At 33.9% G+C, this 23275-nt stretch overlaps 5 protein-coding genes across 8 annotated transcripts; all 5 read left to right on the top strand.

Moving 5' to 3' along the window:
* Positions 1-128: 128 nt before the first annotated feature.
* On the top strand, positions 129-5216 carry LOC105802939 (ribonucleases P/MRP protein subunit POP1). 2 transcript variants are annotated; one of them, XM_012634851.2, is made up of 11 exons: positions 129-744; positions 840-936; positions 1052-1159; positions 1242-1472; positions 1653-1771; positions 1855-2376; positions 2943-3051; positions 3134-3488; positions 3628-3720; positions 4065-4232; positions 4357-4553. In XM_012634851.2, exons 1-11 carry the CDS (start codon positions 287-289, stop codon positions 4407-4409), a joined length of 2313 nt encoding a protein of 770 aa, XP_012490305.1. In that variant the 5' UTR covers positions 129-286; the 3' UTR covers positions 4410-4553. The 2 variants fall into 2 exon arrangements, with proteins under 2 accessions (XP_012490305.1, XP_012490303.1); XM_012634849.2 differs by having other exon boundaries at positions 130-744; positions 3134-3720; positions 4357-5216.
* Positions 5217-6143: 927 nt separating this feature from the next.
* Positions 6144-10278, top strand: LOC105802942 (peptidyl-prolyl cis-trans isomerase CYP21-4). Of its 2 annotated transcripts, none has more exons than XM_052623749.1 (8): positions 6144-6305; positions 6930-7113; positions 7322-7361; positions 7642-7692; positions 8410-8495; positions 9180-9317; positions 9447-9597; positions 9786-10278. In XM_052623749.1, exons 2-8 carry the CDS (start codon positions 6962-6964, stop codon positions 9870-9872), a joined length of 705 nt encoding a protein of 234 aa, XP_052479709.1. In that variant the 5' UTR covers positions 6144-6305; positions 6930-6961; the 3' UTR covers positions 9873-10278. The 2 variants fall into 2 exon arrangements, with proteins under 2 accessions (XP_052479709.1, XP_012490309.1); XM_012634855.2 differs by having other exon boundaries at positions 6151-6365.
* A 600-nt stretch (positions 10279-10878) lies between these two features.
* On the top strand, positions 10879-13068 carry LOC105802941 (beta-carotene isomerase D27, chloroplastic). 2 transcript variants are annotated; one of them, XM_012634853.2, is made up of 9 exons: positions 10879-11226; positions 11300-11386; positions 11494-11598; positions 11679-11778; positions 11889-11980; positions 12064-12144; positions 12243-12311; positions 12420-12545; positions 12672-12900. In XM_012634853.2, the coding sequence occupies exons 1-8, from the start codon at positions 11083-11085 to the stop codon at positions 12519-12521; spliced, it is 780 nt and encodes a 259-aa protein (XP_012490307.1). In that variant the 5' UTR covers positions 10879-11082; the 3' UTR covers positions 12522-12545; positions 12672-12900. The 2 variants fall into 2 exon arrangements, with proteins under 2 accessions (XP_012490307.1, XP_012490306.1); XM_012634852.2 differs by lacking the exon at positions 12420-12545 and having other exon boundaries at positions 10914-11226; positions 12672-13068.
* A 7281-nt stretch (positions 13069-20349) lies between these two features.
* Positions 20350-21192, top strand: LOC105802943 (uncharacterized). The gene has a single exon (XM_012634857.2). It carries the CDS (start codon positions 20350-20352, stop codon positions 21190-21192), a length of 843 nt encoding a protein of 280 aa, XP_012490311.1.
* Positions 21193-22171: 979 nt separating this feature from the next.
* On the top strand, positions 22172-22990 carry LOC105801471 (uncharacterized). The gene has a single exon (XM_012632761.2). It carries the CDS (start codon positions 22172-22174, stop codon positions 22988-22990), a length of 819 nt encoding a protein of 272 aa, XP_012488215.1.
* The last annotated feature ends 285 nt before the right edge of the window (positions 22991-23275 follow it).

Raw genomic sequence — 23275 nt, 5'->3', positions numbered from 1 at the left:
TATCACTCGTCCAAGGAGAACTAATGAGAGAAGGATTAAAACAAAATGTAATTTTAAAAAATATAAACAAAAAGTGTCTTAGTTTGGCACTTCCGTAATTTGCTATAGAAAGGAGTCGCTCTAAACATTCGCTCCAAAAGCAAAAACCCTAAACCCTTTGTGTTTTTTTTTCTCTCGAAAGCTGGTCTGTTTTATTTACTGGCTGTTCTCAAAAGAGTAAAAAACAGTGTTGATTTCTCGGCTAGATCCTTGCTCAATGATTTATATCTTTTAAAACTTTCCTACAATGGCTGTTGAAGGAAGTAAAAAACCTCAAGCTTCAGCGTCTCAACCCCCGCGCAAAATCAACTTACAAAAATTCGCAGAATCCAGAGCTGCCGAGCTCGAGTCGCTTCACTCAACTGTGTCCGCTCGACTCAATAACGATTTTAGGTCTCGTAGAAACAAGAGGAGGAGAACCACAGCATTCGACAATGAAGCTTCCAAGAAGAGAAACAGAAAGAGGCAGAGATTAATTAAGGTTGATAAGAGCAATGTTTCAGGTTTAGAGACGGAGCAGAAGAAGAATGAATCTCCCCTTCCACGTCGCCTTCGTCGGAGATTGGAGCTTAAAAACAATCCCCAAAGCGGTTTCGTTACTTCAGGGGATGGTACCAAGCGGTTGAGAACGCACGTTTGGCACGCGAAGCGGTTCACAATGGCTAAACGGTGGGGGTTTTACCTTCCCTTAGGATTGCATGGCAGGTACTTAAATTTATCGTTTAAGCGTTTTGATAGTCTAGAAAGAGCCCGAATTTTTAGAGTTCCTTATTCGAAATTCCCGTGTTTATATGATATAGAGGAGGGGGGTCGAGGGCGGTTTTGAGGTGGTTCAAACAGGGAGTGCTTCTCCATGATGCGAGCTATAACATTGCTGTTCAACTAGAAGGTCCAGAGGCAGGCGCTTTCCTTTTCTTGTTGAATCTAATTTACTCCTCTTTGTGTTTCTTTTAGTAGATTTTAGTAATAATTGGATCATACATTTTACTTTATTATTTTTGTTTGCTTCCAGGATTATTTAGTGGCAACATTAGAGATGGTTTTAGTCCCTTTTACATCTGTTAAATCTGAAGGTGTTTCTGATTCTGTTCTTTCCGGTGTTACTTATGGGACTGCTATGGTAGGTCATTCTTGCACCCTTTCTTATTATTAAGAAATAATAATACTAAATCGTTTACTTGCTACTTGATTTTTTTTTTCAGCTTTATCATGTTGGAGCACCTCTTTCACAGCCAATTGCACCTGTAACTTATATGTGGCGTCCTCATCAGGGGAGTAAAAAAGATGACAACAATAATTGCCTTGATGTGGTTGGAAGTAAGGAGCAATGTAGAACCAACTCTGGTTCTTGCTTTCGCCAACTTTGGGTTTGGATCCATGCCTCAGCTTTTAATGAGGGATATGATGCTCTAAAATGTGCTTGTCAGAAGCTGGTAAATCACCCATCTTTGAACTTTATAAGAATGTTTAAATTATAGTACAATTTCATGGAACTCATGAATGTGAGCAAGCTCTTTCATTTGGTCTTACATAGACATTAAACAGAAAGAGTTGTATGTATCACAAGCCGTTATTGGGTTAGATGCTAAGTTCTGCATCTAATTATTTTCCAGATGATTGAGAGAGGCATCACCATTAATTGTTTTTCAAATGAGGGTCAACTTGCAAAATTGGAATTAATTGGGTCCAAGGCATTTCAACTTCTTCAGAAGACTGTTCATCCTGTCTCTTGGTTAGTTATTTAGGATAGATTCTGGTCATTTTGTACTAAGATAGGAATTTAAAGTGAGCTGAATGAGTTGGTTGCCTTTGCAGCATCGTGGAGAATTCTTGGCAACTGCAAAAGTGTTCATTTCAGAGGGATAGGGATGACTTTCAAAATAAAAACTCTTTTACACTTGAAGATGAGGAATGTAGTCCTTCTTGTGCAATTTTATCTTTTACCGTCAAGGATCCTCGTCTATTGCTCACAAAAGAGACCAAAGATTTTCATGAGCCAGATTCTATAATTGATATGCAAGAAGTTGGAGCCAGTGACTGTATTACTTTAACTGGAAATTTAGATAAGAACGAAGAGGTAGCCTCAACCTCATGTCCAAAACCTGAAGGAATTGAAAATTTATCTGGTGGGAGGAATTTGTGGGATTCTAGCAGTAGAATAGATCCTCCAGAGGAAGAAAATGAACTTTGCATGGAAAAGCATCAGCAGCGGATGGGTTTCTTTTGCCTTGATGAACCAAAACCAGGGCCCCCAAAGACTTCAAACAAGGTGCAGTGCTCGCGTTCTTGCCCTATTTTGCTTCTAAAAAATAATAACAAGAAGGGCTCTCCAATGGGGTAACTACTTTGTTCCTTCCCCCCCATATATTAATTATCTCTAGAAATAAATTGATCACTAAAATTTTGATGCACAAGAATTTGTTTCTGCATTATCCTTGCATTTAAGAATCATATAACATACCAATTTAAATAAGGACAAAAGTGTTTGAGTTCATTCTTACGTTACATAACATTTTGGTGTAGTGTTGTGATATGTCTTCTATTTCACAAAAAAGAATTATCTTGAGCCAAAGGCAGCAGTGCCACAAAAGAGAGAGAGGGGAGGCCTTTACTCTAGACACAAGCACAATGGAGACAAAAGGTCTAGTGCACACAAGGACAAGAGCTCTAAGCTCAGCTCACTTGTGCCCTATTTTGTTTTAAGTTTAGGCATGAGAATTGGAGCTTGGATGTTTAACGCAACAGTTTTCTATGCTGCTTTAGGATAGATCCAGCAGGATTTGTCAATTTTCTTATACACATTATCTCGTTTTGCCTGCCACCATGGAGGCAATTTTCTTTGAAAAATCTTGATTCAGAAATGTCAACTCATGAATAATTTTTTCCCTCATTCTTTGTTGCAGATGGTCTATTGTAGTACCTATAAGTTGGGCTAGGGTCTTCTGGAATTTTCTTGTCTCCAAAGGGGCCCATGTGATTGGGCTGAGAGAAAAACACTGGATTGCTTGTGAAGTAAGTGTTTGGTCCTAAGAATCCTCTCTTGGAATACCCACTTATCCAGCGCTGCATGTTAATTTTTTTTTCTTTATTACAGATTGGATTGCCTTATTTTCCTTCTGATTTCCCCGATTGCAATTCATACTTAACCTTAAATGAAATTGAAGCCACTACCTCTAGGAAAAATGCGGAGCAGCATCCTCCTGCTGTAAGACCTTTTAGAATTCCTATTCCATCACCTTGGAATGTTGTCCATACTGCTTTTGACAAGCTGTCCAGGAGGGTTAAAGAAGCTCAAGTTTCAAGTGGAGAAAATATAGTTCGGAAATACTCGATGAGTAATTCAAGTTGTGAAAGAAGTGATGTTACATCATTGAGACATCGTGATTCATTTGGTGGCATTGTTGCGAGGACATCTAGTTTGCTGACTGAATTCTTGAATGGCATTCAGGGTGAACATTTACTTCTATTTCCTCAATTGCAAAATAGAAAATTAAGTCTTGTTAAGGTTATGAAGGACAAAAACATGATGGAAAAAGGCCAAAATGGGATTACTCAAATTAGCTATAACCACAAGTTATGTTTTGTAAGGGTTCATCTTCATGCATACAAGGAGGGTGTTTTTGAAGATGGAGCTGTTATATGTGCTCCACGTCTCACTGATATATCAATGTGGACTTGCAGGTAGTGATTCGATTAAACTGTGTATATTCCAAGTGATAATTTGAAATCTGCTATCTTGCTTGGTTGTGAATGCATAAACCTGCATGTATGTCTTCTAATTATTGGGGCTTTGCTAATGGAGTTATCTACCTGAAATGTATTCACTCCAACATGTTTGGTACATCTAGAGCGCCTTTGCAAGGATAATATAAGTTCATGCTCTGATCCCTTTTTCTGGGTGAAAGTATCACCCGTTTTTAATCTAATAAGATTTACTTTTGTTTTGTCCTTGACACTTCTTTGCGTACGATTGATAAATTTCTTTTATTTGTGAGATTAATATGTTGAATTTGGATATATTGCAGCACAGGCAGCATTGAAGGTAGACTCGAAATGCCTAATTCTGCTGTGGGGTCATACTTCAAGGAACAACCTTCTGGTAAGTGGGAACTCAATGTACCAGATGACCCTGCTTCTAGAGAATATCATCGGTGGCCAGTTGGTTTTGTCACAACTGGATTTGTTCGAGGGAGGTTAGTACCGGCTTTTTCCAATATCAGCACCGCAAAACTTGGATTCTATTCAGTATCCAGTATAGTAATTTTATTAAAACCTATGTGGCTTTGCATATAGTGATTACCCTTTTTATATACACAGCAAAAAGCCAACGGCAGAGGCGTTCTGTGAGGCTGTCTTGCTTGCTAGTCTGAGAGAAGAGCAGTGGAAGGAGATGACAGTGAATCGTAGGAGGAAGGAGATATATGTCCTTGTTAGGAACCTTAGGTCTTCAGCATATAGACTTGCTCTTGCCACCATTATCCTGGAAGAAGAAGAAGAAGATGTCAGATTCTTATGACATTGTTTCTCTTTGCTTGACCAATACATTATTTCAGAAAACATGTTTTTCCTTTCTAAATGGTGGGAAAAGCCATTGGGAGATTATATGAAGACGTATATACGTCTTGTTTCCCACGCAACCTGGCGACGAGGAATCATTTTTCATTTTTCTCGGTAAATTATTTAGTATGAAAATCATTTTTGTTGAAATAATAATAATAAGCAGCTTCGTTGGGTGAATAGTTTGTTTATTAATTGTTTTTAGTCTTAATGGTTCTCGAAAATTAATTTTCTACAAAGATTTCAGTGAAGTTACGGAGAGAAACAAAATCAACCGGTAAAGCTGCAAAGACAATGCTAGATTGGAGATATCTTTTTAAGGGTGTTATTAACTTTAACCGTTTTGAGGAGAGAACTACTTCATGAAAGCCAAGTTGGCATTGAAGAAATCCATGGGGGGTACAGTGTGCTTTTCATCACCCATAACATGACCAAAGAGTGGGACGATCCTTACTCAACTTCGGGTGGGGGAGGACATGGTTTTCGGCTTCTACTATTGCTGCAAAGTTTTTCAAACCTTGTGCCTTCTCATATTTGTCTGAGTAAGGGACTGTACCTGCTTATTCTTACATCTTTCAGCTTTACTTCAATCCTTATCTAGTTCAACTCTTCTTTACTCACCATTGATTTTCCTCATCCATTTCAATCTTTATTCCTTGGCATTGTTGATTTACCAGTATTCTTGGTGCGCTGAGAGTTGAACCATTTTGGATGGTGGTTCATCGTTATTTTTACAAATTATGCTTTGTTTTCTTCTTTCTTGTACTACAAATGACCAAAATTTTTCTCTTTTAGCCAAAACTTTGAAAAAATAGGTTTATACCTTATTTTAACCCCTCCCCCCAATATACCAATAGTGTGCCACGTGTTATGTTCTTATCAGTATTTTTCTTTTGTAAAATAGAACAAAAATGATAGTTGGCTTATTAAAGTGAAATAAAAAAAAGCTTAATTCTAATTTTACAAACAGAAAAGGTTGATTTTAGCCTTCTATTTAACTTTTTACTTTTTTAGTTCTTAATTTTACTTTTTTTGTCAAATTACTCAAAATAAATATAAAAGTTAAATTTTTTAACTTTGCTACATTGCATGCACGTGAATTATTATGTGGATTTTATGTCATTATTTAATTAATTTTAAAATTTAAAATTTAAAAAATATAAAACTAATTTTAAAAATTAGAAGTCATTAAAATTATTTAAAATTCTGAAAATCATAAAAATATTTTAAAACATTTTAAAAGATTAAAAATTAATTAAATATTGACATGTCATCTACATAACAATTCATGGGTATGTCATGTTAGCAAAGTTAACAAATATTAAAATTTCTATTAATTTTGAGTTGATTTAATAGAAAATGTGAGTTAAAGAACTAAAAAGCTAAAAACTTAAATGAAAAATTAAAAGAATAATTTTTCGGGCAAAAGAGTCACCCTAAAAAATTAAGTATCAAAATAATTAGAGGGTAAATGGTGACTTAAAAGCATAAAGTTAATATATTGTGAAGTTAAAAAAAAAAAAAAAAGGATAAAAGGTCCATTAATAGAAAAGGTTATGGACCCAACTCTCTAAAATTCCCGTTATCTATTTCTGTGAATAATGAGGATTAACTGGTAGAACACTGGAAGAATCGTAAAACGCTTTGGCTGGATCTTCTCGTTGCGGAGCCTATACGAAGGGATCAACAACTCCAGACACCAGAAAAAAGTAACAAATACTCTCACTTTTTTCCTTTTTCATTTCGACGGGACTAACGCTAAATTGCCGGTACTTTCTCTCTCTCCATTGATTTGAAGTTAACCGATTTGAACTTTGATGTCTTATAATTGTTTTCCTCCAATTTCTGCTTTTTCGTCCCAGAAGATTCTCTTTTCTAGGGTTTTTATTTCCAACTGGATGAAAAATTCAAGTCAGGAGTTATTATTTTATATTTTTTCCTTTCTTAAGTTTCCATATATTTCAATTTTCAACTCTTAGATCTTAGGATGTTCAACTTCACCCTTGATTCTTGATACTGTAAACTTTGAAAAATTATTGTAGCTTTGAAAAATTTAGTTTTAATCTATGTTACGCGGACCGGAGGATGAGTTTCACGAGAATACTATAATTTTCCTAAGCCTTTTTATATATTTGGAAGATCATGACCTGCACTTATATCCGAATTATATGGCACACTGGCCAATTATGAGTTTATTTTTCCTACGCTCAATAAATCCTTTTTTTCCGGTACATATTTGAACTAAAAGAGTTCGTGGTTTATTTACTGCTTCATAGCTAGTAATGCATTTATTACCTCCAGGATTTGACACGAATTTTTGTTTCTAAATTCAGGATTTTATTGTTGGAACTGAAGTTTTAAGGTGATGGCGAGGATCAAACCACAAGCTCTGCTACAACAGAGCAAAAGGAAGAAAGGGCCAGCTCGAATAAGTCTTACAACAATTATTATGTTGACTTTGATTGTCGTTTTGATTCTGTTTTTTGTGTATGCCACCTACAGACACTGGACTCAAAGGTTCGTTGCAATTCGGCTGTTGGCCATGGGATTTAGTGCTGCAATGCTTTTAAACTTGATTATGTGCATACTTTGTTTATTCATGTAATTTACTGTATGACTTGCAAATTGCAGAGCAGTGCATTTAAAAATAAAACTGCTTGTGGAGAATAAATTATGGTTTATATTTAGTAGTCAGTGGAATTTGACTCAATTTTCTTGTCTTTAGGTCAAGAATTCATATTGAAAACAGGGAATCAGTTATTGAGGTACACTCTTTAAGAACCTTATTTATTCTAAATGGTTTTCTTGATCCTCATGGTCTCATATTTGTTTTAAGTCTTGGTTTCATCAATTACGGTAGAACTCTTTACTCAGTGCCCTGTATCAACGTATCATCCTTTCAGGATTTTTGAAGGCAATTTTTCTCTGTTCTTTTGTGAATGTATCCTTGTTTATGAGGCTTTCTATGATGAGGCATTTTGCCTGTTTGTTATTATTATGTCTAACTTTATATCCTCTCTAATGATTGTGGCTTGTATTTGGTAGGGTGACAACTCTTTCATGGATTCAAAGAAGTCTGATCTTCCAGGATATGCTGTAGGTTCCTTACTTGCTAAGCTCTTTCCTAATTAATATTTGGTGCCTGTGTGAATAATGTCTACTTTCTTGTAATACTGGCCTGCAACGTGCTGTGCCTAGTTCTGAGAAACAATATTGACCTAGGTGATTAACTTACAATGTGTTTTTTTATCCAATGCATATATATATATTTATCTATTTAACCAGCTTTCAGCGACTAATATTTTTTTCAGCTTGCACATGTGTCTTGTGAGCACTTGAATTCATCAAAAGACATTACAGAAGAAATTCTTTTATCATGTTCTTGGTTGCATCACCTATTAAGGAAACATATATTTCCTTAGTATGTCTCTCCATAACGCATTTCTTTTATCTATTTAACAAGCTTTCTACAAGTAAATTTTTCCTTCATCTTGCAGGCACGTGTCTTGTGAGTACATGAATTCATCTAAAGACATTACAAAAGAAATTCTTTTATCATGTTCTCGGTAGCATCACCTATTAAGAAAACATTTCATTAGCATGTCTCTCAATAAAGCATCTTTTTTTGGTATTCTTTTGAGGTTTTTCAATTGTATCCTACAATCTTGACAGGTTGGCTTTTTGTGATGAATGAAATTTAGCTGAGTTGTTCATTTATTACTTTGTTTTACTTTTAGGCTTTTATATCGAAATCTTATTCAGAATGAGTTTTATCCACTGAATTAACTCTGTTTTACCCCTTCTTATTACTAGATTTTAGATACTGCGAAAGGCTATATAACAGTGGAGCTCTTCAAGGACAGTTCTCCTGAAGTTGTTGATCAATTCCTTGATTTATGGTAAGTACTGGAATCAGTAAAGTCTATGTGATCAATATTTGAATTGAAGAAAAATGATGTTGGTAGAGCTGAGCAGTTCATACTTGCTTGTGAAACAGTCAGCAATAGTTTTAAATTATTTTTCTAGATCAAATTGCAGTTTTATTTTCTAAATTGTTAGGCTCTAATCTTGTAGCATTGCCGTCTATTTGGGCATCATGGTGTTGTTTTTGTTGGTTGAGTGTTATGCATCTGTCTATCTATCAAGAATGCATGGAATTTATCACTATAGTTTTAATTCTTAAGATTCATTCTCAGAGTTTGGTGTAAACTGGCAAATTTGTTTAATGGAATTGATGTAAGCTCCATCTAATTTAGGTTTAGTGCTAAATCATGTTTAGCCATATTTTTATATTCTAATCTAGCTTCTTTTGGAATAAAAACAGATCCATTTCTTTTGTACTTTCAAGTAGTTGGTCTAGGTGGGATGTGCAAATGCATGGTTTGTTGAATCATGGGATAGGCGGGCAGCCAAACACTTCTAGGAAGTGCAGTGCAAGAATTTCTTTCTTTTTATGTTTAAAAATATATTATTTTCCCTTTTTTCCTGTTGAACATGGTGTGCTACTGAATTTCATTAGCCGGTTCAAAGGAAGACCCGTGTCTTCCAAAGTCATCCTCACGAATCATGTGATTGATATGCAGTCAGAGAGGACACTTCAATGGAATGCTTTTTCGCCATGTGATAAAGCACTATGTGATTCAGGCTGGTGATAGTGATAAGCTGGGAGCTGTAGAGGACTGGACTTTGAAAGGAAAGCAATACAGCCAACTTGATACAAGGTTAGTACATTGATGATTGAACTCAATCACTCATATTGTCCTCTTTACTTCTTCGTTGATTGACCATCCTAACTAAGGCCAGACGTGCATACTTCTTGTTGTAACTTACATCCTCTGATGTTCAACCAGTTTGAAGCATGAAGCATTCATGCTTGGAACTTCTAAGGTAAAGCATGATAAGAAAGAATTTGAGCTTTTCATCACAACTGCACCAATCCCAGATCTAAATGAGAAGCTTATTGTCTTTGGGAAGGTCATTAAGGGAGAAGACATTGTTCAGGTAACAAGCAAGCTATTGTTTATTTCCATTGAATTGTTTGTGCATTACTTTTTTCAAAATTGGTTGGAGGCATTTAAAATGTTTCCAGATTTCTTTCATATGGTTATCATTTTCAGATACCATATGCTTCATAAACCTAGAAGCTGGTTGAAGTTATATCTATTGTGTTGGTACAATATTTTGCCCAGGAAATTGAAGAGGTGGACACAGATGAGCATTATCGACCTAAATCTTCTATAGGGATCCGCAGTGTGAATCTGAAACAAAGCATCTAAAATCAAAACATAAGCAAATAAGTATTCTACATGTATGTTCTGTTATTCCAAACAAAGTTTCAGCACCATCATAAGAATCAATGGTGCATCCTTTTTTGAACTTCATACTTCATGGGGGATGGTAGTGGTATTTACTCAAAGTCAAGGTCTATAGGTCAGTGTCCTTGGTATTGTTCTGGCTCTTTTTTGGGTTGTCCTTTTTTGTTTTACTAACCTTCTAGCATTTTCTTTTTTTTTTTTTTTCTGGCGGGGGTGGGGTTTGCAAGTCTGTTTCGATATGGACACTGTATTTGTAGTTTAATAAAATTGGATGAGATGTAATTTACAAGTCCAACTCCAAATAGATAAATTGAGAAAGGTGTCTGTAATTTCGGAGAGTGATATCATTAGTGTTCCTTTTAGACTCGATTTTGATATGCAAGTTTTAGGTCCGTGAGTGTGTGTGCAGAACTTTCGTTGCCTCTTTCACAATCGTATCCCAAAGTTGATCCATTCATAGAGAGCTATTTGGAAGTTGGAACATTAGTGAAGCAGCTAAAGCATTACAGCAGAAATACTTAAATGCTGTAGCTTTTGTATTTTCGGGTAAAATAAAACTACGGTAAGAATTAAGAAATGGAAACTCCAAAACATCCACATGTTTGTCGGTTGTGGGGATTCGGAAACATTTGGAGAGATCCGAAGAATGATCAAACAATTTTTTATAACATTTGATCGCTGGATTTTATTTTATACAACTTTATATGAAGTGATATTTTGCAGGTAAGGATGATTTAAAAGTGTACTTTATTAATTGCTATTGATCACAAATGAGGGTAAAAAATGTTATTAAACTATGAGAGTGGAATAATAATAATAATAAGACGATAGCGATAACAAGAATACAAAATATTCTACATGATTAAATAATGAAGGCATCGCCAAGAATTCTTGTATATGCAAAAATATTCTTAAGAAAGAAACTGATTGAGTTGAATTCCAGCGCATCACCAAGAATGAGGAAGAGGAACTACCTATATTGATCCGTGATGTCTTATTTTATCCAATCAGGAGGAAATGTAAAATTTATGGTTGGTGATGCAGAAACGAAAACTCTAATGACTCACTCTACCCGCAATCTTTTATTTGCCTTGGCACTCGTCTCTATCCATCTCAAGTTTAAAACGCCAAAATAAAGGGGAAAAGAGTGATAATTAGTTTGGCAAGTGAAATGAAAATGACGCCTCTGGCTCTGACTCTTCCTGCTCCGCAAACTGTGATGGTATCTTCATCTCCTATTTACCTTCTTCCAACATCTTCACTGCAAAATCGAACATCTTTCCGCGCCTTTTGCTCCTCTGTCTCTCCCGAAACGGTGGGTTTCCATTCATCTACTCTACTCTGTAATTTGAAATCTTTCATTTACTACTTCTCCTATTTGTTTTCAGATACACAGTGAAGGTTCAAAGGCTGAGTATAAGCCAGGAATCTTGGACCATTTTTTCCTGAATTCCTTTCGTGACAAATTGGTAAAGGTAAGTTTGGGGGAAATTGTTTCAGTCCAGCCACTCAATTTGTTGTATGACAAGTCAAATAAGAAACATTTATTCGGTGTTTTTTTTTGTTTTAAGGGCTGTTACAGGAAGTTGGATGGGATTCGGAGAAGCCTGGATATGGTGGACTTATTGAATTGGCGAAAGCCCTCATGATGAACAGCAGAAGCAATTCTCACACCAAAGATGCTGCGGTGTTCCAATCTGAACTCTTTCTTCTCCCTGTTTTGCTCATTATATATCTTATTGGTGGTTGTTGCTTTGGACATGACAGGTTCGAATATTGAAGTCACTGTTTCCGCCATTATTGTTAGAGCTTTACAAAATCCTTATAGCTCCTATAGATGGAGGGAGGGTCGCTGCAATGATGATTGGTGAGTTGAATCTTCATTCATAACATAGGACAGTTTTCTCTCAGATGGTACTTGATGTTAAATTAAATGGCTATGACTTCAATTTTTTCTTCTCTGTGTGTGTTGTTAAGCAAGGGTGACTGTGCTTACCTGTCAGTGGCTTATGGGCACATGCAAGGTTAATTCTGTGGATCTTCCTGATGGAACCTCTTGCAATAGCGGGGTAAACTTTGATTTAAGATTCACATGATAATGTGAGCAAAATGAGGTTCATTTTCATGATCGGAGCACTTCAATTTCTTGCAGGTTTTTGTAGAGAGATGCAAGTACTTAGAGGAAAGTAAGTGCGTAGGGATTTGTATCAATACTTGTAAGCTTCCAACACAGGTTAGTAATTATTATATTTATATGCATGAAATTTTTCAGCGTACCTGCAATCTAAGTGGACTTTTACCTTGAGAGTTGTTGCATTACTGGTTTTGCAGAGTTTCTTCAAGGACTACATGGGGGTCCCTCTGCTGATGGAGCCTAACTTCTGCGATTATAGCTGTCAGGTAACTCCAACGACTCGAGCCCCATCCCTTTCTTCATAAAATTTTGGTACATTGAAGTGCGTTCAATCTTCTGAAACTCATTTTGGTTATGGGGAGTAACATTGTCAGCAAAATCAGATTGAGCCGGTGACATGTAATTTCACCCGTTCACTTTCATTTGTTTATCATCGGCAAGCCTCCTTTTCTGCAGAAGAAGTAAAAATCTATTAACCAGATTTTTACCTCAAAAAAGTGGTTAGGTTTTCATTAAAGCCAAAGTACCTCTAATGATGCACTATTATATTCTTGTTATCTCTGCAACTGCTGATTTCTAGGGTCACCAATTGGCTGTTTTAAGTTGTTTTAACTTTGCTATGGCAGTTCAAATTTGGGGTTAGCCCACCATTGCCGGAGAATGATGACACCCTAAAAGAGCCCTGCCTGGATGTATGCCCAATTGCTAATAAACGACGTGAAATTCGAAGAAACGTGGATGTGATGAAATGTCCAAAGGCATAACATCTTGATTTAGGCTTCCAACCTACCCTAATGTGGGTGTGTACGAATTGTTGATATATAAAGATTTCTCTATAGCTGAACTCCCCTGCAACTATCTCTCCCTTAATCGTTTATGGGATAAAATCAAAATCTTATTGCTAGGACAAGTTACCATGTGCTTATCAATATTTGCCGGCTTATTTGACAGCCAATAACGAGCCTCACCAGTGTGCTGTACCTTTACAATTGAAGCAACGATGAATTGAGCATTTCCCAGCCATTGCTTCTTGTTTGCTATGTGTAACGGAATGGTTCTCGTAGTTTACCGCAGTGAATGACGCACTATTTGACCTTTTTCCCCTAAAGATTTTGCTGCTCTTAAAAATTATTTGTTGCCCCTATCAGCAAACTAAAGATTCTCCTCAAATAAGAACACACGACCAAGGAAAGATAGAGAGCAAATAAAAATGCAGAAAGTGAAAATTCAAGACCATAAATATGAAATTTAACTGAATTTATGATTAAACAGAAAGCAACAAGGGGACTAACTAAGCTTGATAATTATACAGACAAGGCTAATTCAAGATTTGAAGAAAAAAATTCTTGTTTATGTAAATGGCATCAGCCATAAGTTTTTTAGGGAAAACATATAAAACAAACTGGTTATCGAAACTCTTTCTTAGTTGCTTCACATTTCATTTCACAAAAGCTTAAACAGAATTGTAGCTGCATATAAACAAGCATAGATATACAGCTGCATTGGCATGTCATAATAGAATCATACCTCCTTTTCTTGCATCCTATCCTATTTATGGACACGGCAAACGCGACAACTTTAAAGGACATGTAAATCATATCAAGTGGCCACAATTTCAAGAATGAAGGAAAGCTAGGGAAGTAATTAAGAGAGTTCCATCAATCACAGGTATTGTTGTTGGCAAGCAATCTAGAAATGAAGAGCAAAAAGCGTACCCCATTTTGCTTTTTAACAACTTTAATGAATGCCATTGACTACAAAACAAATATTAAATGAAGTAATTGAATTAGCTTCATAGCAAGATCCATGAGTTCCATTGGGACTTCTGACCAGCGGCAATCAAACTGTTAACCGCGCCTCCTTTTGAGTTATCAAAGTATATGCAGTGCCATCTTTATCACCAGCACAACCTGTCCCACCAATAGGTCTCTTTTGCAATATCAAAGTTCACAATTGAGTTGATGTCAAGATGACGGGCAGCAACATCAGTCGCTACAAGAACATGGTAGATGCCATATTTAAACTTTTGTAGAATTTCCATTAGTGAAGCCTGATAAAGGCGGCAACCTAAAAACCCCTGTGAGAGAGCCGTGATTCAATCTCAACAACACAAGCTTTCTTGGAATAGAAGCAAAACATCACCCTCATCAATAGTACCGGGTAGCTTCTCTACAAGACAGGGTAACTTCTCGGAATTACATGAACAACCTGGGTAATATCCTCATTAGTCATTCCCACTTCTCCAACTGTAACTCTGTCTGGGCCACTGTAACAATGGACCTTATTTGCTGAAGGTCAAACATTCGACTAGCTTCATCAAGCACCAATAAAGTTGCTTTCATCGTTTTCAGGGCCTTCATTTTAATCATGTCTGTATTGGCTTCGATCCCCACTTATACGCGCAGGTGTCTGCTGGAAAAGATGATTAGAAGCTTCATTTGGGGATATTCGAATACTCAGAGAGCTATTAATTTGGTTAAGTGGAAGGATGTATCGTTTGCAAACCAACTTCAGAAGGTTTTTGAGCATTTTGAGAGTTATTTGACTGGAGTTATGAGACTAAGAATGCTTTATTTTTCATTTTGTTTTTGGAGTTAAATATTTAATTGATTTGTTGGTTTATGGATCTTGTTGATATTATAGTTTTAATTAATCAATGTTTTTGCTCCAGCCCTACGAGAAGCAATGAGCTCAAGTTTGATGTTTATCAAACATGATGGTAAATGTTTCACTTTTTTTCTTTGTCAATCTAGTTTTTCAATTTAAAATTGTTCAAAAATTAGCACTTTGGCCGCTTGGTTATTCTTCAAAATATTTTTAAATGTATCAACACATTCCAGAACAAAAACTTACCATGTTTAAGAAATACAATCTTACAAAAACGTCAATTTGTGATATTAAAAATAATTAAAATTATCATAAATACAAAATCTATGTGTAAACTTAACATGTAACATCCAATTTCTTTGAATAAGTGATTTATAAATAAATAGTAGTATAAAAATTGTAGTCGTTTGTAGAGAAAACTGTCATACATGAAAACATAGAGAATTATTAGTAGGAGTATGTGGTTAAGTTGAAAACTCGGTTTGAGTTCATGGACTAAATTAAATAAATTGAGAAAGTATAGAAATTAAAATGCAAGTATTTCATTTTATTTTAATGGAAAGGACTTGATGACAATTTTACCATTACTTAAAAAATCAATAACATGATGACTTTTAAATGATATTTTATTAAATAATAATATTTTATTAATTAATATTATAATACATAAAAGAGAGAAAGATGGACATCTTTCTCATTTTCTTTCTTTTACCAAAGCTAGACAAAATTTCTTTCATTATTTTCCTTTAAATTCAAGTATAATGTATGGTTTTTTTCAAAATTTCCTTGATTTTGAAGTTTTGAAGCTTGTTCTACATATATGTACCAACAGATTTTGATTTTATCAAGTATTTTAAAATTACTATTAAAAGATATTGATGGAAGTTTATGAAATATTGGAGAAATAAGTCAAAATTTTTTTTAAAAAAAAATGGAAAATGGTTAGGAGATAATTTTTAACTTTTTGGAAGTGTGAAAATGAAATAAAAGTGGATAGAAAACCACTTTTCCATATTCGGCCATGGTGAAGGGGATGTAGTTAATTTTGGCCACTTTGTGTAATATTGGTGCTAAATGATAGTTTGTGAAGCAATGGGTATTCTGGTGAAGACGGAATTAGAAAAGAATAATCGAGTCGAAAGATATGTAAATTTTAGACTAAGAAACTTAAGTTGTTAACTAGATGAATCATGCATATTTAAGTTTGTTATTATTAGTTTTAGTATTAGAATGAATAAATGACATTGTTTCATATTGAATTGCTCCTATTATAGCTAAAACTAAACAAGATCTTGAAAAGAAAGACGAAGAAAAGGAGTAAAGCGATTGAAATTTCGGTTTCGCTAATATCTTATTTTCATTACATAATACTTTTAATATTTATTTTACTATGATTAGCTTTCTAAATTTTATTTTTATGATTTTTCAATGATTTAATTAGTATTAAGATCATGTTTTAAATTGAAAACTATGACTTCAACGATAAAATTAGTAAATTTATAATTCGAGTTGAATTTGAATATTAAGATTTCAAATGGTGAAAGTAAATGTATAGTATGTTTTGCATTGGAAGCCTAATTTTACATTAGGCAATATATGATTTGAACATGAAATGAAACTGAAATGAGAATGATATGAAAATGGAATTGAATTAAAACGGATCATGAAATTTGGTTTTTACCTTGTTACACTAAGTTAGGCTAAATCAAATATAGTTGGCATGCCATAGAATCTTTATATTAGATGATTTAGAACTCTCCAATTCCCAGAGGATCGAGGGAGAAAAGGCCAAATTGGTTAGTTATTATTATTATTAGCCTCAATCCCTAGAGGGTCATGGACTATTCTGATAGCCATTATTGTCGAACAACTTGGGGTGACGGATTCATATTTCTGGTTATGAGTCTAAACCTTAGAGCGGGGTCTAAATTGAAAGAAAAGCAAAAACAAAAGTTAAATTTATTTGAAATTTCATATTTTAAGAATTAAATTAATTACGCGATTTTGAATTTGATTAAAAAACTTATTTTTTTATTCGGTTTGTCAATATTGTAATATTAAAATTTATTAATATTAGAATTTCATTTTAGTGTGATGTTATTAATGCTATTTACAATCTAAGTTTTAATTTATTTCTATCAATTAATTTTTGTTCAATACTTATCCAAATTTTCGCATACAGTTTATCTAAATTTTCGTGTGCAGGTAGTTAGATTCGGTAGGCAATTCCAACAGCATCCGAAGAATCGAAGATCAACTCAAATAATGTTGATAAAAAAATTACTTTATAGTTGATATAAATGGTAGATACCTAGACTTGTATATAAATATATATATAATGCCGTGTCGTAAACTGAATTTAAATATTTTTGTTATGTTTTCTTTGTTAGTATTTTATAACTAATGTTTTGATGAATTAGTAAAGCGTAGAATTCTAGTTTATTGGTATGTTTCAATAAATAGAAGTGCGAAAAATTGATTTAAGAGATGATTTGAATGTGGATATATTGTGAAATCTAAATTTTGCAGGTTTTTTTACGTAAAATAAATAAATATGTTGCCAAAATTTTTATAAAATAATTTTATCACTATGTTTCCATTTCAAAAAGTAAGATAGAAAAGTAAGTTGTTTCGGCAATGGAATGTGACATTTTATATTCGGATCCAACAATTGGTTCGAGTAGAAGGTGTCACATAATATGAGATTAATTTAATTCTTCGATTATTTTAACTATTTTGAAATTTAATTATGCCAAAAATAATTGTATTATCCAAAATACATAAAATATTATATTTTAGTCATGTTTTGCATATTTATAGATGCATTTTTTACTTGTGATTTTCAATTTGAATTTTTATTTAAGGATTATATCTATTTAAATTTTAAAAAATAAAATATAAAAGTTTGATATATGATTTTAAGTTTTAAATACTAATAACAGTAGACTAAATAAAAGTTTAACATGATTTAGTTGAGGGACGAAATTTTTAGGGGTCGGAATTAAATTATAATTTTTACGATTGTAAAAATATAATTATTAAAGGATTAAATAAAAATTTATCATTTTTGGGCTAAAATTAAATTATAATTTTTACGATTGTAAAATATAATTATTAAATGATTAAATCAAAATTTTATCATTTTTAGGGGGTCAAAATGTAATTTTACCTTTATTAATTTAAAATTTTAAAATTTTTAAAGGACCAAAATTAAAAATTTTCTATTTTAAGGGGCTGGGACCCCTACTAGCCCCCTAGATTCGCCCCCGGATTAGTTTGACTAAATTAATGAAAATACTTTGATCATTAAAATATATATTTTAAATACTTGATAAAAAATAATCAAATGAGCAGCTCATTTTGTTGATGAATTGTTTTACCCCAAATTTTTTTAGAGATATTCTAGGATGAATGTGAGATATAGAGGTGTTGTTTTGAGATATACTTTTAGGTATTTATAAGCCATGATCATAAATTTAACTTTCAACATTTATCTTTTCTATGAATTTAACAAAATTTTTGAACTAAATTTGATGATTAACCTTTCAAAAGTGTCAAATCGTTTTTAAAAGAAAATGCTAAGTAAAACATTATTTTTAACGATTTTGGTGTGGAAACCAATATGGCAATTCACGATACTCCATACTTGACATGATACTAAAAATTGAAATTCAAAAATATATAAAAGTTCAAAAAAATTAGCATGAAGTAGATGTAAATTGCGATATAGATTGATATGTTTAAAATTTAACGTTTTAGTCTTTATTTGAATAAAAAAAAAGAACCAAATTGACAAAGATGTAAACGTTAAAGGACAAATTCTATTATTATGCCAATAAATAATCAAATCTCAATTACAAATAGAAAAGGACTGGAAATAGAAAATTTTAATTAACTAAATATGGAATCGACTGCAATCTTAGGAAAGAAATTTAATTAATTAAAAGTTTAGAAGTAAAGATGAGAAAAGAGAAATAGAAATCAAATATTCATATTGAATTCCATCAATTCAACTTTATTTTTACATTTTCTAACTTTTCTCAAAAATAAAACCTTTAAACTCTCGCTTTGTTCCATCATCTTCTCCAAAGCTCCCCAAAATGGAAATCTTTGTTTTAGTCTTTTTAAAATTAAATTATTTTAACTAATACAATGGTAAAACGTATTTTTCACCCTTAAAATTTTATAATTTGATTCTAACCTTCCAAAAATAAAAAAATTATAATTTAATCATTCTAGAAAAATTTTAAACTAATATAACTTAATTTTGGTCCCCATAATCTTTTTTTTTTTTTGGCATCTCTTTCATCTCAACCTTTTGTTCTCGCTATATTATTTTTTTCTTGACTCACTATTCTAATTTAAGCATTGAAAAGCATCTCACAACAGGGCTTCGTTGCCCCTTAGCTCTCCCATGTATTGCAAGAGTCTTAGAATATTTAAGTCCATCCCACCTCCATCAAAGATCACTCTCCTACCTAATCCATTAGAAACTGCATCAACACTGATCATCTTTAGTAGGGAATGAGCAAAATCCATGGCTCAACTGCTTAATGCGTCAATCTTCAGCTTGAACAATATTAAATTTTGTTTTTTCACCATATTATGTTTAAAGTCATATGTTACATTAATTTCTCTGAACTTTGTGGGAGTTTTTCCACCATATGTTACAAAAAATGAGTTACCATGTCTAAGAAATATAATATTACAAAAAATGTCAATTTGTGAATCAAAATTAATTTGATTTGGTTATTCGAAAATAATTAAAATTATCATCAACACAAAATGTATATATATATATATATATATATATTGCTATGCGTTTTAAGTTTTATGTTAACACGAAATTAATTCAATTCTTTGATTATTTTAAATAAATTGAGATTTAATTATGCGAAAAATGATTGTATCATCTAAAATACAATATTTTAGTCATTATAAAATATTGTGTATCTTTTCAATTTGAATATTTATTTAATGATTATAGTCAGGGTAGAGTGAATAAAACTTGATTAATTCGACTGAGTTAATGAAAATATATTTGATCAGCTGGTTGTTAGTTTCCAGAATCGAATGGTAAACAGGACGAGACATTAATGAGTTTGAAAATGTTGATGCCGGTTGTGGGTCAGGAGATGAACACATCATGTCGAGATGCAAAAGCAGCTAAAGGACTCGTATTGGCTAAAAACCAGTAATAATAATAAATAAATAATTTCATTCACATACATACATGTGTTGCTGCATAAAAAATAATAATTTGTTAGAAGCAACCGGATCTTGCCTCCTTGCAGAACCTGATCGACAATACAGCAATAACAACAAGAAGACGAGACAAGTTAAAAGCAAATGATTCATTAATACAAGGCATTGAATGTAGTACCACCGTGCGCATTATTGTATGATATTTGTATATATGGATATTATGGCATTGAAAACTAGTAGTGTTTGTTGCTACCGAAGGGTGATGAGTTGTTGTGATTGTGGAGAGGAGACACAGCAGAAACATTTTGGCGATAGTTGTGGGGATCGAGATCCAGTTAGTTCATGTTGCTTGCTTCCAATTGATATTTAAAATGATTGAGATTCCTCATGTCTGCCCTCAACATGTAATATATATGTTGAGCAGATGTTAAGGGGCTACAGCAAATAGCTAAGCAGAGTTGAAAACACAAATCGCTTTTGCAAAACAAGAAAATGGCAGCCTCTTACCATGCTCGATCAAACAGCTTGCCCTCAAGGCAACACCCCATCGCTTCACAAATAGACGACGACTTGAACCGATTGAGGGCATCTCAATCAGCCTCTACATCATCATCGATAGGCCACAATCTAAATGGTCTTCAGAATTTGCATGATTGTGTTGATGTATTGCTTCAATTTCCACTCACTCAACAAGCTCTAGCCCAAGAGAAGCAAAGGGAAATGGTTGAAGAGCTTTTGGATGGATCTCTCATGCTCTTGGATGTATGTACCACTGCTAAGGATGCCTTGTTGCAGACAAAGGAATGCACACAAGAGCTTCAATCAATTTTGCGCAGAAGACGTGGAGCCGAAAGGCTTGCTAATGAGTTTAGGAACTACTTAACATCTAGGAAAGCCATGAAAAAGGCAATCTGGAAGGCCTTAGCGAACTTGAAGCATATACAGAATAAACTCAGTACTCCTGGCGAGAATGGAGCTGTGATTAGCATCTTAAGAGATGTAGAAGCAGTTACCATCAGCGTGCTAGAATCCGTATTGTCCTTTATTTCAGCGTCAGAGGCAGAATCAAAATCGAGCCGTTGGTCGCTGGTTTCGAAGCTAATGCACCAGAAGAAAGTAATGTGCGAGGAAGAACAGAAAGCAAATGAAATTTTGAGTGCTGAAGCTGCAGTGCGTTCCTGCATTAAATCCGAAAACATGAAGCATGTCGAGAACGTACAAAAGGAGCTTCAAAGCTCAGAGTTGAGCATCCAAGATCTTGAAGAAGGCCTTGAAACCCTCTCCAGGCGTATGATCAAAACTAGAGTTACTGTTCTTAATATCATCAGCTGTTAAATATGGGCATCGCAGTTGTACATATACTGTAATTTTACAGAGGTTATACAATAGAAAAGAAATACAAAGATTATACAATCTTCATTCTCAAAATTCTACCTCTTGTGAAATCATTTAGTTATATTTCCAAAATGGTTGCAGGAATTTTTTACTTCAAGCATATTCAACAACGAACAAGAAAAAACTTGAAAAATACTTTTATCCAGTACATGCTAATATCCAAAACTTACACCTGAATCTGAGTAACTTAGACCTACCTTTAATTTTACCAAGTTGAATTATAGAGCCTCATCATCACAATTGGTATCTTGGAATATCTCATGAAACATTTCTATGAATATGTGAGCTGCCAGGATTCCTCTTGTCCCACTGAAGACAATGGAAGACTTGCTAAAAACTAAAAGCTCGATGCCCATTAATTTATTACATGGAAAATGGCAATGAAAAGATGCTAATTTGATATTATGTTAATCATAAAATTTTCTTATGTTAGGGGAAAAGGAAGCAAGGATCATAAGTGGATCTTGTTCAACTTCAAACCCTTCTTTACTTGCTTATCAAATTACATGAAAAATAATGTAAGTGCTAACACACACGTGGAAATAATGGATTGGTTGTCTGTTTTTCCTTAATATATTTGAAAAATGTCACCAACTCCCGTGCATTGGCAACTAGGATGGTTTCAACGTGTGCAAAGAAATGGAAAGGATATATATATATATATATATTGAAGTGCTTGGATAGTGAGCTGGAGAGATGGTAAAGGGGAGACATTGCATGAACATTGCTGTCACCGTTTGATCGAGATCTTAATCATGTTAACATTAGCATATAGAAGAAGCATTTGAGATTCCCTTTGTCTCCATGGATTGATATGCATATACATATATATAACTTGGGAGCAGATGCCTAGTATTTCAGTGAAAATTGCAAGAAACATTGATTCGACAAATAGGCTTCTTTGTTCAGAAGAAAAACAATGGCAGCCACTCGATCCAACAGTTTCCCCCGCTCATCTAGACAACATCCACTAGCAACAGAAGTTAATGAGCATTTGAATAGATTGAGGACTTCTATAGAGGCATCTACTTCATCATCATCAATAAGCCATAAACTAAATGGCTTTCAAGATTTGTATGATTGTGTTGTTAAGTTTCTTCAGCTGCATCTGTCCCACCATGCTTTAACCCATGAATGCGCTGATGAGTTGTTGGATGGTTCTTTTAGACTCCTCGACCTTTGCAGCACTACGAAAGATATTGTGCTGCAAACAAAAGAAAGCACAAATGAACTTCAATCGGCTTTGCGTCGAAGGAAAATCGGTGAATCCGAGATTGCAAGTGAAGTGAGGAAATACATAAGCTCCAGGAAAGTTTCCAAAAAGACTATCCACAAGGCATTGGGGAACTTGAAGGTCGTACAAAGGAAAAACACAGTCTCACCTTCAGAGACTGTTAGCATGCTGAAGGAGATTGAAGCAGTGACATGTTCTATGTTTGAGGATTTGTTATCTCTCATCACCGGACCAAAGCCTAGAAGTTGGTTATCAGTTTCAAAACTATTGCATCAAAGAAGAATAGCGTGCGAAGATGCTTCAAGAAACGTGAATGAATTCGGAAAGGTTGATGTTGCTTTGAAATCCTTCGGAACAACCAAATCTGAGATCATAAATCTTGAGATGCAAAACCAGCTAAAAGATTTGGAGCTGTTTATTCAAGATCTTGAAGATGGACTTGAATGCCTCTTCAGGTGTATGATCAAAGCAAGAGTCTCGCTTCTTAACATCCTTACCCTGTAAAAAACCAAACCAAATTTTGTATTACATGATGTATAGAAATCTTATACATACATACATACATACATACATACATACATACATACATACATACATACATACATACATACATACATACATACATACATACATACATACATACATACATACATACTCTTTACCATTTCCATACGACAAAAGCTCTCTGTTTTGCTAATACTATTACCATCATTGCCAGTTATTTTTCCTCTTCAGTAGCATTTGTTTTAACCTTCTTTTCATCCAAGAAAACAAAAAAGTTTCGTAAAA

This window comes from Gossypium raimondii, chromosome 11 (genome assembly GCF_025698545.1).
Source record: "Gossypium raimondii isolate GPD5lz chromosome 11, ASM2569854v1, whole genome shotgun sequence".
Taxonomy (NCBI): Eukaryota; Viridiplantae; Streptophyta; class Magnoliopsida; order Malvales; family Malvaceae; genus Gossypium; species Gossypium raimondii.
Note: the sequence above shows the minus strand (reverse complement) of the source record. Positions and strands in the feature narration are given on the sequence as shown.

What these genes read in the sequence shown, in the direction of transcription:
- LOC105802939 (XM_012634849.2), top strand. Translation starts at nt 287, where the DNA reads ATGGCTGTTGAAGGAAGTAAAAAACCTCAAGCTTCAGCGTCTCAACCC. An exon ending in TTACTTATGGGACTGCTATG is followed by an intron (nt 1,160 to 1,241) that starts GTAGGTCATTCT and finishes TTTTTTTTTCAG; the next exon opens with CTTTATCATGTTGGAGCACC. An exon ending in AAGAAGGGCTCTCCAATGGG is followed by an intron (nt 2,377 to 2,942) that starts GTAACTACTTTG and finishes TCTTTGTTGCAG; the next exon opens with ATGGTCTATTGTAGTACCTA.
- LOC105802942 (XM_052623749.1), top strand. Translation starts at nt 6,962, where the DNA reads ATGGCGAGGATCAAACCACAAGCTCTGCTACAACAGAGCAAAAGGAAG. An exon ending in ACAGGGAATCAGTTATTGAG is followed by an intron (nt 7,362 to 7,641) that starts GTACACTCTTTA and finishes TGTATTTGGTAG; the next exon opens with GGTGACAACTCTTTCATGGA. An exon ending in CTGATCTTCCAGGATATGCT is followed by an intron (nt 7,693 to 8,409) that starts GTAGGTTCCTTA and finishes TCTTATTACTAG; the next exon opens with ATTTTAGATACTGCGAAAGG.
- LOC105802941 (XM_012634852.2), top strand. Translation starts at nt 11,083, where the DNA reads ATGAAAATGACGCCTCTGGCTCTGACTCTTCCTGCTCCGCAAACTGTG. An exon ending in CTCACACCAAAGATGCTGCG is followed by an intron (nt 11,599 to 11,678) that starts GTGTTCCAATCT and finishes TGGACATGACAG; the next exon opens with GTTCGAATATTGAAGTCACT. An exon ending in TCTGCGATTATAGCTGTCAG is followed by an intron (nt 12,312 to 12,671) that starts GTAACTCCAACG and finishes TTGCTATGGCAG; the next exon opens with TTCAAATTTGGGGTTAGCCC.
- LOC105802943 (XM_012634857.2), top strand. Translation starts at nt 20,350, where the DNA reads ATGGCAGCCTCTTACCATGCTCGATCAAACAGCTTGCCCTCAAGGCAA.
- LOC105801471 (XM_012632761.2), top strand. Translation starts at nt 22,172, where the DNA reads ATGGCAGCCACTCGATCCAACAGTTTCCCCCGCTCATCTAGACAACAT.